The sequence below is a fragment of the Zosterops lateralis genome (assembly GCF_965231275.1).
Source record: "Zosterops lateralis genome assembly, chromosome: 19".
Classification (NCBI taxonomy): Eukaryota; Metazoa; Chordata; class Aves; order Passeriformes; family Zosteropidae; genus Zosterops; species Zosterops lateralis.
This window is the reverse complement of record NC_139779.1, coordinates 1,531,271-1,546,836: the sequence shown is the minus strand read 5'-3', so window position 1 is coordinate 1,546,836 and position 15,566 is coordinate 1,531,271. Positions and strand designations below refer to the sequence as shown.

General features: G+C 48.4%; 1 protein-coding gene across 1 annotated transcript in view; it reads right to left on the bottom strand.

Moving 5' to 3' along the window:
- The window catches only part of ACACA (acetyl-CoA carboxylase alpha), a 103,141-nt gene that overhangs the window by 20,940 nt on the left and 66,635 nt on the right, over positions 1 to 15,566 (bottom strand). The window contains exons 40-45 of the mRNA XM_083875298.1: positions 13,491 to 13,760; positions 12,208 to 12,305; positions 11,648 to 11,768; positions 11,084 to 11,194; positions 554 to 697; positions 325 to 445 (exon numbers count right to left, since the gene is read on the bottom strand). Of these exons, the coding sequence (XP_083731424.1) occupies positions 325 to 445; positions 554 to 697; positions 11,084 to 11,194; positions 11,648 to 11,768; positions 12,208 to 12,305; positions 13,491 to 13,760 (865 nt within the window). The remainder of the gene's footprint in view (positions 1 to 324; positions 446 to 553; positions 698 to 11,083; positions 11,195 to 11,647; positions 11,769 to 12,207; positions 12,306 to 13,490; positions 13,761 to 15,566) is intronic.

The following is a 15,566-nucleotide window of genomic DNA, read 5'->3' as shown; positions in this document are numbered from 1 at the left end:
GATCTGCAGGAATATTGTGATTCCTTGAACATACAGATCCTCTGTGGATGGACTTTCCCTTAAATCATTTTAAAAAAAATCCATAAAAATAACTATTCTAAGTAAAAGTATGGTATCCTTGAGCACTCAGAATTTCCATGCTATTTTTTAAATATTATTTATAAATAACGTTATAGATGAATATTGTTATACGTAAATATTTAAATATTATATCCATATTGCTTAGAGCTAATTATTTCACAGAATCTGAAATATATTTGGGTTGCAGATATCTGGCAAACAGCCTTGAAAACGAGCTGAGCTGCTGCATTTCCTTGGCCATACTTGGGTTGGGGCGTCCAGCCAGCATCCAACGAGGGTCGTAGGGAGCCTTGGTGGGAACAAAGTCAATAGTTCTGTCTATGGGATCCTTGGCTTTCAGGATGGGCACAGGGCTGTGAATATTCTGAGGGGAAAAAAGGAAAATACAGCAAGAAGTGAGAGCCCTTTTTCCCAAAACTCTGCAGATAAAGCGAATAGTGGCACCTCAGAGCTCTGCAGGGCCAGGAATTACCTTTGGCATGTAGGAAAGCCACTGCAGGATGGTGTAGACTCCTTCAAAGTCATCACAGACAGTGCCGTGTGTCACCCCGTTGTTGTGCATGATCTGGATCCCTCCCAGCTGGTTGTTGGAGGTGTAAACTTCCCGTCCAAGCACCTGGGGAAAGAAAACAAGGGGAGATCCATCAGGGCTGGGATGTGACCAGGAGGTGCTGGCCAAGGAGCCACACACAAATCCACCCCTGCAGGTCCTCAGCATCACCTGGAGATGAAAAGGATGGAGGAAAACTCTCTCACACAGCCTTGTGTGCAGGTGAGAGCTGCTGAACAGGGATCCCTGTCAAGGGGCAGGGGTGGATGGAATATTGGGAAGGAACTTTTCCCTGGGAGGATGGTGGAGTCTTGGCACAGGGTGCTCAGAGCAGCTGTGGCTGCCCCTGGATCCCTGGCAGTGCCCAAGGCCAGGCTGGACAGGGCTTGGAGCAGCCTGGGATAGTGGAAGGTGTCCCTGCCCATGGCAGGGGGGTGGAATTGGATCTTTAAGGCTCTTCCCAACCCAAACCATTCTGGATTCTACAACCTCCAAGGGAGATGACACCAGTGGGGAAACTGAGGCAGTTTTCCCATTTGCCTTCCCCAAGCAGCAGCGTGACCAAAGCTCCCCAGTGCTGAGCCCAGCTCAGCTCACTAACCCCAAACTGCCCCAAGAAAACTGCAGAGTGGACATATTTAAATGGATAACTGGGGAAAAAAAATAAAAAAAGGCACAAAAACCAGACAAAGGCCCAGCAGCTCCTGGGAGAGGCTGGACAGAAGCAGGCAGGGGCTCCTCATTCTCTTGCACAGCTCCATCTCTAATCTGAGCCTGGGCAGCACAGCTCTTTTCTCATTCTCCTGCTGTCTCTTCCCATTTGCCCTCTCCCTGACTGATACACTGATCTCTCGGTCACTTGGCTTTCTGCTCCACTGACTCCATATTACTAATAACACCTCTGCCACGGCCAGTTTACCTCATGAAGGCAGGAGCACATCATTACAAAATAAACTCATAACTTTGACATTCCGGCAAATACACGCCGTTTGTTATTTTTATGGGTTGAGTCTTTCTAACAGACAGAGGACATTACACACCTGCTTCATTTGGATCTTTAAAAAAAAAAAACCCTCAAACACACACAAACAGCCTGGCCTCCCCCAAAGAACCCAGCACAGCTCATTTTTGGGGACAGAGGAGCTGACAGATGCCAGTCAAGGTTTATGTACAGAAGAAACCGAGGTGCAGATGTCACAAAACTGACTCAAATATAGAATTCAGGGTGTGTTTTGGCACAGGGATGTCACAAAACTGACTCTCAAATATAGAATTCCTGACTCTCAAATACAGAATTCAGTGTGTGTTTTGGCACAGGGATGTCCCTGGGTCTCCCTTCTGAGCTCAAACACCTTCCTCCCTCCTCCTCTAACAAAACCAGTGCCAAGCAAAGCCAGGGCAGACAAGACAGCAGCACAGATTTAGCTTCAAGGATCAGAAAAGCCCAGGCCTCCAGATGCCAGGCACAAGCCTAGCTAAACGCTTCCCACAGAGGAAAATAAAAATAAAGAGGATTTAAACTCCCTCTCTCTGCACTAATGCAAACGCATGTACATGCAAAATGGGCCTGTGCTCCTGCTTATCTGGAGACACTGCAGACAGCTCAGCTTTAGCACTGCTGACAGGCAATGAAACAGCCTAATATACCACTGCTCTCGCCCTTAAATCCCTTTTTGGAGATCAAGATAAACACACAGCTCCTTCTCCTGAGTGCTCCAGCCCTTCCAGCAGAGCCTGGAGCAGGTGAGGGATCTCAGAGCAGGATGGAGCCCGGGGCAGGGGGTGCAGGGAAAAGCTGCTCTGAGGAGATTTGGGTGAGCTGGGTGTGCACAGGTGAGCACCTGGTGCAGGTGAGAGGGGACACTGAGCTCTGAATTGGAGCTCTGCTCCATCCAGGATTGGCACTGGGCACTCAGGGAGTTCAGGAGGATCATGGAATCCTAGAATGGTCTGGGTGGGAAGGGACCTTAAACTCTTTCCATGAAAGAATTCTTCTCATGTCCAACCTGAACCTGCCCTGGCAGAGCTTGAGGCCATCTCCTCTTGCCCTGCCATTCGTTCCCTTGGAGAAGACATCCAAAACATCCTCTAATACTTGGAATACATTCAAAAAACTCATTAAGAAACCACATTTCTTGTTATTTCAGAGGATCTTCTGGCAAACACAAGCAGAGCCAGGATTCTGAAGGATGGTCCTCAACAGGTTCACAGGCCCACCGTGTGCATGTTAATAATTTTCTAGCACTCCAACCCAGGCTGAGCAGCTGCTTTCTCCTCTCAGAACTTGAGCTGCTGGAGAGTTGGGACTTTTCCCTGCAAAGCTGGGCTGGCTTGGCTCATCTGTCTGAAGCCAGGATGAAAGATGTGCAAACACGACAGCTGGGAGGGCTTGAATGGGAATCATTATGTAACATAAGTGCCGTTATTATTCCGAGCAGATCGTGTGTTTATATCAAATATAACTGCCAGATTTTTATCCAAATAATTTCAATAATTGCAATTCCCAGCCCACAATTTGTATTGTCTGCCAGAAAACACGGAGCAGGAGAGGCATATGCACGTCCTATAAATAGCCGATTTTTCATAAACAGGCAGAAATGATGGGAATGAATGTCTCATCAGAAAAAAATGCAGCAACACAATGCAAGGGGAAACTTCAAAACCTGCCTGTTATTATGTGCAGCCAAGCCTCGACAGAGCTCAGTGCTCATTTCCAGCTCTTCCCCCACATGGATCATGTATTAGAGGGGGAAAGCAGCAAGAGGGAAGAGAGCCCAGCCCCTGTGGCTGGCAGGGGGAGCACAGACAGCTCCTCTCTGCCCTTCCTGCATTCCTAATCCCTGAATCCGTGCAGTTCCTGCACTTCTAATTTACGAGCCTTCGGTGGGGGACCCTCCTGACTTGGGAACAGATTGGCTCGGTCTAATGCTTGGAGATTATTAAAGGCAGAGCTATACTCCACTATCAAGTCTACAGATCTTTTATTTAGAAGATATGGTGCTCTAAATGCACAAAGAGCTCCCTGTCACCTTCACATTAAAGCCCCTAGTGCCTGGTAAATGGAATTATATAGCTGTCATCTCCTTTCCCCAAAGTTTTAAGAGTACAATGGGCTCATTTTTTCCCACTCCATCCCAGCTCCAGAACTAAGAGACCTACTTTGTATTGATTTAGAGTCTGGGAAATAAATAAACCTGCTTCTCCAATGTGATTCACAAGAAATTCATGATACACTATTGCATGATATATTTCAAGCTGCAGCTCGGGCTCTTTTTTCCCTTTGGTGAGTGATGGGGGAGGTGGGAGCTGGGGGGAGGTGGGGAGCTGACAGCCTGATGGTTATTGGGGATGGCTCCTGACTGCAAATCCACAGGCAGGTCCTGCTGGTGGAGCCTTTCCCTGCTTTGATTTGGTCAGATCAGAGGGCAGAAGGGACAAAAAAAATAAAAAAATAAAAAAAAAGGAGCTGCACTTCACCCTGCAGGGAGCAGGGCAAGGTGCAGGTGGAATTGCAGCTCCTGCCTGGAGATTCCAACATTTCTCACAGATACAGAGGGAGCAGAGCTCCACAGCTGGTCACACACACAAGATTTTCTGTCTGTTTGCAGCATCACAAGTTTTTGGTGGGAAGGTTTTTTCCACCCTGCAATTATTGAGGAGGATTTGGGAAAATTTTCTGGGTTGCAGCAGAAAAATCTCCAGAGCTGAACTACAAACTTGAGACCAGACAGGCTCCAAACGACCTCTAAAATATTTGTTGTACGTATTAAAAATAAAAATTAATTTGGGAAGGAAAAGTCAGCTGGGAAATAAAAAAAAACAGAACAACTTTTCGCTCGACCCAAAAAAAAATTCCAAAGGAGAAGCTCATCCAGACTGATACTTTTTCCTGAGTTTCAGTGAAGTGGCATTTCCAAATGAAAAATGTCTTGTCAAAAACCCTCGTGCCCCTCTCTCCTCTCTCTGCGTGTGTTTTGCTCAAGGTCACTCCCTCAGCCAGTGGTAAATCAAAAGGACTCAATACACTTCTCAAAGTAAAATTACAGCCCCTATTCTACATGGTGCCAACACCCATAAATCCCACCTGTCTCAGCCAGGGGTTCCCTCATCTGGATATGAACCCCATAAACAATATTAATGGTTGTCTCCAACTTAAAGATCCTGGTCATTTCCTTTGTCACCTCCTGGACCCCTGTCACAGAACCCAGTTACTCAGAGACCCCCAGGGCACAGGCTGCAGTGCAGGGACCCCTTCACCCTTCACCCACTCTGTGAGTTTAGGTTTAGTCACAAGAAATGTTGCAATTTTCCAGTGCTGTTCATATAGTTCCTATAATGTGTTTAGAATCATAGGGAATTTCTAGGGAAAAGAGGCCAGGCTGGTCATCCCAATGTCTACACGGGGTTATCCCAAGAGGGATGGTCAGGACCAATATTTCTGGGATATTTTTGTGAAGTTCAGCTCCTGTGGGATATTAGGGAGCAGAGTTAATGCTCCAGTGAGAGAACATGCCCTGCAGGATCCCCAGGAGCTGGGACACACCCCTGGGATGGAGAATTGGACAAGTAAAATGTGGGCCATGATGTTAAACTCCTGTTTAGCAGAACTGAACACACACAGAGCCCCCACCCACACAGATAAACTGAGCAAGATCTGTATTAAAAAATGATGGAAGGAGGGAGAATAAAAAAAAAAGTCAACAGAAATCTATTAGACTTCCTTCCCTAAGCAAACACCAAGGGACTGATAATGGCATGCCTGGAACGTAAATTGTCTCTAATGGGAACAATACACAAATATCACCACTTAAAAAGAAAAGCAATTAAAAGGAAAATGCAGCACAGGAAGGTGCTGGTTGTTTATCTGCACTGAGGCCAGGCATCCATCCTGCCCTGCACCCAGAGCCAGGACCTGTGTGTCCCCTGCAGTGCCACCACCCAGAGCCAGGACCTGTGTGTCCCCAGCAGTGCCACCACCCACAGCCAGGACCTGTGTGTCCCCTGCAGTGCCACCACCCACAGCCAGGACCTGTGTGTCCCCTGCAGTGCCACCACCCACAGCCAGGACCTGTGTGTCCCCTGCAGTGCCACCACCCACTGCAGCCCCTGCAGCACCCAAAGCCTTTCAGTGGCAGGGAAAGGAAGGGATGAGGATGGATTTGGGTGTGAGCCACACCAGGGACAGCTCCAACAGCACCACAGTCCTGGGCAGCTCTGGGACCACCCTGAGACCACCCCTGTTGTGCCACCCAGAGTGGGACAACCTTGGGCAGCTCCAACCTCCACACAAGGAACCAACACTTGATGGTGATGCTGAGTGTTGATTCCTGGTTGATACTTCCCCTCTTTGCTCAGCATCTTCCAACACCCTGCACCCACACAGATCTTCCCAACAGTCCTGCTGTGCCACTACAGGAAGATTCATATCGTGCATTAATAATTATAATGCTCCTTTGAGTGACACTTGCTGTTCTAACTCACTCTGATCTAATCCCAAGGCTGGAGTCATCTTGAGTAGATACTGAGCTATCCCTGCCTTGAATCTCAAAAAAAAAAAAAAAAAAAAAGAGCTTTCCACAGTACAAACCCCAAACAGCATCAGGCTCGCAGGGCTTTTTTATTTATTTTTGCAGATTGTGAAATTGAAGGGTAAATATTACTGTTGGCAATCACTCCCCAGCCTGTGAGAGCCTCCTGTTCCTCCCTGAGCTCCTCCAGGGAGCCTCAGAGTTGCCCAGACCTCTCTCACACGGGCACAGCCCCCTGAGCAGCCCTGACCTATTGTCTCATCCTGTTATGAGACAATCCCAGAGCATCCAGAAAGTTCTGCAGCACAATTCAGGACTGAATCAAAAATACAAAGGTAGTCTCTTTTGGCTTCATGCAAAGGAATCCAACAAGACCAAACAATTTTTTTTTCTTTTTTTTTTTGACTGATTCTGGTCAAAAATATCATCCCAAGGTGATATTTTTATATATCAGGCAGGGAAATAATCTTCCCTGCAGATTCCTGGCATGTAGGATTTGTCCAGCTCATCCTTGGTACTCTTGGATGCTCTGAGCAAACCATGGTGAGCACAGGGCCTGAGGATTCAGGCAAATCAAAAACACAGAGTTTGGGGGGAAAATAAAACTAAACCAGGAGGGAAACAAACCAGTGCTGGTCAGAATTCTGTCACCCCCAAAAGGGACAGCAGCTTTGGGGCAGCTCCTCATCACCATCAATAAACAAACTGTTGGAGAGCCTGGTTGGACATCTACATTAACTGATGTGGATCCTGCTTGGAGCAGATCCTGAAAGTCTCAGCTGAACTTGGCTTCCCTCAGGAAAAGCCTAGAACATGTAAAAATGTGACTGAAAGCCACTATTTGTTTCCATTAACACAACAGACTCCAAGACGGGATTTCTTTTAAACACAAAAGACAAGGAGGAGCAAAGTGATTAAAAATAGGTCAGCAGCAGACTCTGGAACATCCTTGGGAGGACTGAAATAGAACAGAAGCAGTGCAGGAATTGTGATTGCCAGGCTCTTTGGTCTTACTTCCATTAAAAAGAAAAACCCATGGAAATGAAGGTGTTGGTGCAGGGAGCAGCACATCACATCTCAAATCACCCCTATGACGAGGGAGGAAGAGGAGGAGGAAGATTTGGGGGTGGAAAAAGTGGGGAGAGGCAAGGAGAAGTTTAATAATAAATAAAAAATAAAATAAAATAAAAAAATAAAAATCTCTGCCTCAGCAAAAGTTTTCATTAAAATTTTAGACAAATGATCTCTGTGTCCTTCTCCCATGCTGCCTGGGGCTCCATGCTATTTCTATGCAAATAACAACCTCGTGGTTTATATCTTATTATTTCCACCGGAGCTGCGGCGACATGACCCGAGACGTGTGTGAGGTAGAGACAGCGACAGAGAGAGAGGGAGAGAAAGAGAGGGAAGGGAGGGAGGGAGATGGAGTGGCTGCTCGCTGAAGTGTGAAAAAATATTGTCAGGAGTGAGCAGCAAGAACAAAAAAAAAAAAAAAGAAAAAAAGAAAAAAATTGCAGGGATAACGTGTTTATTTCAGCCCCTCTCCCCATGTGAACCAGCATCTTTTAAAATTCATTGGGCATCAGGCGATCATGCACAATCCATCTGCTTTCACTTTATCATTTGCATTTCATGCCTCCTGGCTTTTGATGTGCTGATACTTTGATGCAGTCAGGAGACGCGCATTATCATTATTTCAATTTGCAGGGGGGTCAGCGGGCTCGGCACACGCTCACCGAGAGCAAGGAAATGGCATTTCCACCTCTCCACCCCCTGCTGAAATGCACTGGGGAGACAAAAGGGGGCCAGCAGAAACATGGCCCGTGTCCCCTGTGCTGGCACTGTCCCCAGAGTGGGGCATCACACAGCCCTGTGTCCCCTGTGCTGGCACTGTCCCCAGAGTGGGGCATCACACAGCCCTGTGTCCCCTGTGCTGGCACTGTCCCCTGAGTGGGGCATCACACAGCCCTGTGTCCCCTGTGCTGGCACTGTCCCCTGAGTGGACATCACACAGCCCTGTGTCCCCTGTGCTGGCACTGTCCCCTGAGTGGGCATCACACAGCCCTGTGTCCCCTGTGCTGGCACTGTCCCCTGAGTGGGGCATCACACAGCTCTGTGTCCCCTGTGCTGGCACTGTCCCCTGAGTGGGCATCACACAGCTCTGTGTCCCCTGTGCTGGCACTGTCCCCAGACTGGACATCACACCTTAGACAAAAGGGACCCAGCTCAAACACATCCTGTGTCCCCTGTGCTGGCACTGTCCCCAGAGTGGACATCACACCTGAGCCTGGAGACAGAAGGGGGACAAACACAGCCCATGTCCCCTGTGCTGGCACTGTCCCCAAAGCAGAGCATCACACCTTAGCCTGGCTCCTGCCCAGGCCTGGCAGCCCCCAGGACAAACAAAGAGCTCCAGCAGGAGCACAGGGAAACCCTGCAGAGCCCTGGGGTGTTCCCTGCCAGGGAATGAGGCTGGAGAAAGCTTTACCCCTGGTGTCCCCCCAGGATGTGCTCTGTGCTCTCCAGCAGCACGAGAGGAGCCAAGCCCAGGAGCTGCAGCTCCAAATGACACTGACCTTGAGCTCATCCTGTGAGTTTGGAGATCACTCTCTGGCTCTGGCAGCTGGACCTTTCCCTCTACACCTAAACCCTCAGGCTGCTTTTACATAATGATAATGAACAAGACCAGCAACAGCTCTGGCTGCACATAATATTTGTCACCATTCCCCCTCTGCTCCCTTTGCAAATTAGAAAAGAATCCAGCATTTCACAGGGAAAAAAAAATAAAATTAAACAAGTTCCCAGAAAACCCTGCCTGCTCTCTGAAAGCCCAATTGTCTCCACTGCTGCAGAAACAGTTTTGTGCTGCACGTTGTGCTGGCGGAGAGGAGACATTTTGAAGATGTGTTTGCAGGCACAAGAAGTGTCAGCTCTGTCCTGCATCCTCTGGGAACACAAATATGGAAAAGTCAGCAAGGGAAAAATTGCCCCAGATCTCTGGCACCAACTGGGGAAAGGTAAAAGTGGCAGTTTCCATGGATTTATTTATCTTTGTTTCAGCCATCATTTCTCCTGAAGATCCTGACTCTCCAGCTCCTCCAGGGGAACGAGCAGCACCAAAACTGACTCCAGACAGAGAAAATACAACAAATTTCCATTTCTGGAGTCTCATTCCTGTGCATGAGCAGGGACACATCACACCCCACACCCCAACAGCCTCTGCACTCCTGCAAAGGGACACTTTGCATAACTCACCCCTGGCTGGCAGTGACCTGATCTCCCAAAAAATTCAAGCTGCCCCTCTAAATCCCAGGGGTTTAACAGGTTTCAGGGAGCACAGGGTGAGTCTGAGGTCACTCCAGACTCCATGGCAGGAGGATGGCAATGGATCAGCATTCCCTGCTGGTTTCAGACCCTCCTCCAGAGGATCAGCCTGACTGAGCTTGGACACTCCAGGCTCACCCTGGACACCAGTTCCCTACTTCAAACACACTTCTGGGACACTATTGCAGCTGGATCCCTTCAAGAAGCCCTGAGCAGGACTGCAGGGACTGGAAATGAGGATCATATGAAGCAGCAGACACATCACACACACCCAGGAGTGAATGGGAGCTCCCACTGTTCAAGGGCAGGGCAAACACTGTTGGGTCTTGCTGGGAAAAGCTGCATAAGATGCAACAGGTTCTTCCCTCACCTTTAAGGCAGGTAGAGGTTCTGAGCTGATACCAAAATCCCAGCAGAGCAGAGAGGAGGGAAAAGGACACATTTCAGCTCACCAGAATTCTCAGGATGGGATAAATCCCCCTAAAAAAGCAGCTCCCTCAGCCTGTGTCACTGACAGATGTCATGTACTTCATTCAGCCCACACCCTGAATTTTTAAGTGCCTAAAATTCAGTGAGATGAACCCAACCCTGTGAAAACAGCCATTGACTCCACGAGCAGGGAGTGCAGTTGATCCTGGGAAGAGGAGGGAGAACTGAACAGCCTGGCCCTGCCATCTGGGAAACTCTGCAGGGCCCCCAGCCCCAGCAAGTGACAGCTGGAACCAGGCAACTCACTGCACTCCAGCAAGCACTAAACTGCCTCAATTTCTTTTTAAAGGCTGCCTCTTCTCCTCCCCATTGATGCAGGTGTGTGTAAGAGATCTAACTGAGGGTGCTGCAGCCTGGAGTTGATAGGATCAATGCTTCATTTTCTGCAGAGCCCCCTTTATTCAGGGGAATAATTCAACGAGAGCCTGTTTTCCTTTATCTCCCATTGTCAGGCAGGCACTCCTGGAAACACAGCTTGCCATGGAGCACAGGCACCCCAGGTGCTCAGAGTGCCTGAGAACAAAGCTGCTCCATGTGCAAGGGCACTCACAGCACACAGCCCCAACTCCAGGGAAACAAAGCCCTGAGGGACAGGGATGGGAGCAGAGTGGGCTGGGAGCTGTGTCTGCACCAGGCAAAGGAGCTGGAGGCTCTGGGATTAATGGCCTTGGGGCAGCAAGGGAGAAAATCTGCCTCTGGAGTGGGGAAAAAAAAAATAAAGAGCTACTTTAGTAGTGAAGCTGTAAGTTTTGTTCAGTTATTCCTCCTGTCCTCACAGTGAAGATTTCCAGCAGGAAATCTCGTTCCCAGCCTGGGAAATCAGCATCAAGTTCAGTAATTTCCCAGAATTAACACAATGATGGGAGTGATGGGAAATTCAGATGATTCTGGAAGTTCTGGGATTATTTTAGAACAGCCCTGTGTCCCCTCACAGCACTCAGGGGGTGGGAGAAGACACTGCCTGGGCTTCTCCACCCCTGGGATTTAATCCACAATCTTTGTGAAAAGCTGCTTCTCCTCTTTCCACATCCTTCCCAACCATTCCAGGATTCCATGACAAACCCCAGCTCCACTCAGGAGAGCCCTGAAGGACTGAAATGCAAAGCTTTACCTTGTTGAGGGCCCCATAGCCAGTGAGGATGATGTGGGAATTGTCCACCTGGATGGTTCTCTGGCCCAACCGGACGAGGTAAGCCCCGATCCCAATGGCCCGACACGTCACCTGGGAAAAAAAAAGGGAAAAAAATTAAAAATAAAAGTAATGGCATTGATTTCTGTCTCTCCACACAAGCCCAACCTATTGATTCAAATATTGAGATAAAACTCAAGGTGTGTTTTGTAGTGCAAGGCCATGAAAATCTACTCTGGCTGGAAAATTCCAGAATCCGTTACTTTGTAAAACGTAAATCTGAATTTACATAAATCAGAATCTGAACGTAAATATATTTTATTAAAAAAAAATAAATTAAAAAAGAGAAGCAGGAACTTTCAGACTGAGCAAATATGAGGTCAAATGGCTGAGTGTGGAGGAGACCAGGCCTGGCACCAGCAGCATTGCTCAAAGCCCATTTCCATCGGCCATGGAAATTTCCATCAGACTTGGGATGTTTGGGATATCACCACAGGATTTTTAGCTGACAATACATTTGAAGAATAGAAAGCACTGGGGGATTACCAAGCTGATGGTGATAACGTTCTCATAGGCTAAAGATGATTCTCCAGCAATCATTCCACATCCTCTGAGGTTCTCCACTCCAAGCCCGTCCTCCTTCCCAATAATATCTGTGATCTTGTACCTGAGGGAGACACAGAAAGCCTTTGAGCCCCAAGGTCCAGTGATCTGCTGAGTCAGTTTGTCATGAGGAAAATGAAAAGTGACTAAATATCATTAAGGTTCCAAGGAGAAATGTGAATAAAGGCCGGGCAGGAGAGTGCAGGGCTCACCCTGCAGCACCATGGAATGTTCCCACAGGTGAAAGGGGAAGTGCCAAGGGAGAGGAAGGCCTGGGAAAAGTGTCCTGTTGTTCCCACAGGATGTGAGGAGAGGCTGGTTAATAAAGGAAGGGAATGCAGACAAAGGGAAAAAGGAAAACAACAAGGATTGCAACGAGGCTCTCACTTTTTCTTCACTTCCTTCCTCCATTCCTCCAGCCCCTGACCCTAAGGGATGCCCCAGTGAGGACAAGGACACACCAGGCATCACCCAGGGATGAACAGAAAGCTTTTCATTCCTACCTGGACTCTCCATTCTCCTCCACATGTTCACAGTGAACAGAGTTCAGGGCGCTGACTTTCTTATAGTCTTGAGGAGTCAGGTACAAGTATTTGTATCCCTGCAGGGAAAAACAGTCCATTCATCCCAATCCCACCTGCAGCCCCCTCCTGATCCCCTGTAAGAGGAATTTCCATGGGACAGAATTTAATTCCACAGAGTGATAAGAACATTCTCTGCCTGGGAGATTGTAAAATCCTGTCATGGAATGGTTTGGGTGAGAAATGAGCAGCTTGCTCCAGGCTTCATCCAGCTTAGCCATGGACATTTCCAGTGTTCCAGATCCAACACCAAGGAGGTGACTGTTGGAGTCCAGGGCATCCCTCTGGGCACCCTGGAAGGTCACAGAGGTCTGGGACCCAAAAAAGAGGGTCTGGGATCTGCCCAGGGGGGTTTGGGGTCGGTCCAGGAGGGTCTGGGGTCTGCCCAGGGGGATGTGGGGTCGGTCCAGGAGGGTCTGGGGTCTGCCCAGGGGGGTTTGGGGTCGGTCCAGGAGGGTCTGCGGTCTGCCCAGGGGGGTTTGCCTGGCACAGAGCCCAGGAAGACACAGGCTTTGATTTTAGTCCATGAGAAAAAACTTCCAACACAGAGAAGAATTACAAGTCACAAATGTGTGACAGACAGTGGTGTAGTTTATCAGAGGGTGGAAGATTTTGTAGTTTTGGGAATTTTAGAATGTAGGTGCAAAGGGACAAGATGGTGGGATTAGGGTGGAACTCTGAGTTCTTCTCCTTCTCCCTTGTCATCTGTTTTCTGCAGTGATGTGGGCACAAGGGAGTTTGATAGGATTGGGTCAAAGTAGAAATGACTCTGTTAGTACAGGTGATAGACATTGGTATGGAATGGTAAATAATAACCATGTAATTATCTGTATAAAGGCAGAGTGACCTCCCATCACAGGGCAGTCCCCTCGTGTCCGAGCTGCTGTGAACACCTTGGCCGGACACAGAGAATTGTAAGATAAGAATTAATAAACAATGTGAGAAACCAAGAAAACCAAGACTTTGAGACTCCAACTCATTCTCCCACGAGCACAGAGTCAGACTCAAATCCTTCAGAGGTCAGGAGGGAAAAACACTCCCTTGGACCCACCAGAACCACCAGCCTTGAAATCTCAGGTCAGAAAGAAACCAAAAAACCCAAGAGGTGACACTCTCAGAAATGCTTTACCCTCATCTCTGTCAGAAGAGGTGATGCCAAAACAAGACTGCAGTGGGTTTTTGCAGTTCCCCCTGTATCCCCTCACCTTGTAGGGGTTCTCTGGGTCCACCCAAGCCACGTGGAACATGTGGCGGATCTCCTCGGCCAGCCCGATCCTGGCCCCGCTGTTGGCAGCCACGAAGATCCTGGGGATGCCCTGCACCCTGGCCAGCTCTGAGGCCCTGAGGAACAGGATGTCCTCCTGGGGCCCAAAGGAGCCGATTTTGTGGGTGATGTCGTTGCTGATGACGATGATGTCCCGGCCCTCCGGGTACTCTGGTGTTTTCAGAGTCATCTTCCAGGCCACCATCCCGATCTGCAGGGAAAGAGCAGGGAAAGGCACAAAATAAATGATGTGTCTGCAAGGTGGGAAGGAAGGGAGTCACACTGATGCCTTGGGAAGGCTGGAGAATGAAGTAGGGATTTATTGAAAGGCCCCCAGGATCCACCTTGGGCAGGGCAAGAGCCTGGCCAGGGCTACACCCAACATGGACTAAGAATGGTCACAAAATGGACCTAAAATGGTCACAAAATGGACCTAAAATGGTCAAAAAATGGTCACAAAATGGACCTAAAATGGTCAAAAAATGGTCACAAAATGGACCTAAAATGGACCCAAAATGGTCATAAAACAGACCCAAAATGGACCCAAAATAGTCACAAAATGGACTCAAAATGGTCACAAAACGGACCCAAAATGGTCACAAAATGGTCACAAAATGGACCCAAATTGGACCCAAATTGGTCACAAAATGGACTCAAAATGGTCACAAAATGGTCACAAAGTCTCACACTTTTTAAAGTTTTGGTCCATTTGTATATTGGGGTTTAATTGTCCAATTGCAGCTTCAGGTTGTGAAGTCTCATCCTTTTTCTCCCTTCATGTCCACCATTGTTTGTGCTTTTGAAAGGTTTCCTTGGTCTTCAGCAGGAAAATAATTTGTTTTGCCTACCTACTCTTACTGGCACTTAACATCAGAGCTGCACCCCTAGGCAGCACAGAATCTGAAATACATGAAAGCTAAAACTTAAGGCACCAACACAGGCAGCACTTCTCTTAGTTGAAGAAATGGTCTCTTGGATTCTCTTGGACTTGGCATATTTTCCTGGGAAACCTGGATAACAGCAGCTCTGATGGGCTCTGCCAGTGCATAATTGATCCTTCCCACATTCCTTGGAGCACGTTCTGCACTGCTCTCATCCCACCAGGACACTCACTCTGGTTTTCCCTCTCTTTGTCAAGGGTTTATCTCAGGTCCAGCATGTCCCTCACAGGGAGTTGTGTATTCCCTGTGCTCCCAGGGAACTGTGTATTCCCTGTGCTCCCAGGGTCTCACAGGGAGCTGTGTATTCCCTGTGCTCCCAGGGTGAGGTGGGATGTGCTGCTGCACAGGATTCCTGCCCAGGTATCACCCCACACACCCTGATCACCCTGGAGTCTCATTCCTGGGAATGAGCAGGAACACTTCCAACAACCTCTTCACTCCTGCAAAGGGAACCCTTTGCAGTGTCCCTCATTTTAACCATCTTTTTATTTCACTGCTCTCTCTCAAATTTCATTTCTTCCTCTCTTCCCTTTTCCCTTCTCCAATTTTATAGCAGCTCCACCCCAAACTCACCCAGAGTAAGCAACCCTTTTTTTGCTGCCTATTTTTTTGCCAAAAAAAAAACCACAGGGGGATGATCTCTCCTGGAGGATCAGCAGTGCCCCATCCCTCAGAGGCAGCACTCCTGGAGCCACAGCCAGCTCGGAATGCCATTAACAGATGGGAACAGCGGCGTCCCTTGAAAGCCACATGCATCACCCAGTCCCCGCTTGCCCAAGGATCATAAGCTCTGAGTACACATTCCTCAAGCCGATTGCACATCCTCTGCAATCAGCGGGGCTGAGATTCTCCCTCTCTCTCTCTCATTGTGGAGCCTCGGAATTCTGAGCATGATGAACTAAAGAGGGAGGGGGAGAGGCGGCAGATAGATCTGTGCCATTTAATCCACATCCAAATGGCACAATACACAGCCCAGATCCAATCAGCATCTGCAATAAGATATGCCATAATAGGCTCATTAAAAAAAATAAAGAGGCAGAGGAATTAATCAAAGGGTCATTGGAAGTAAAGCAGGC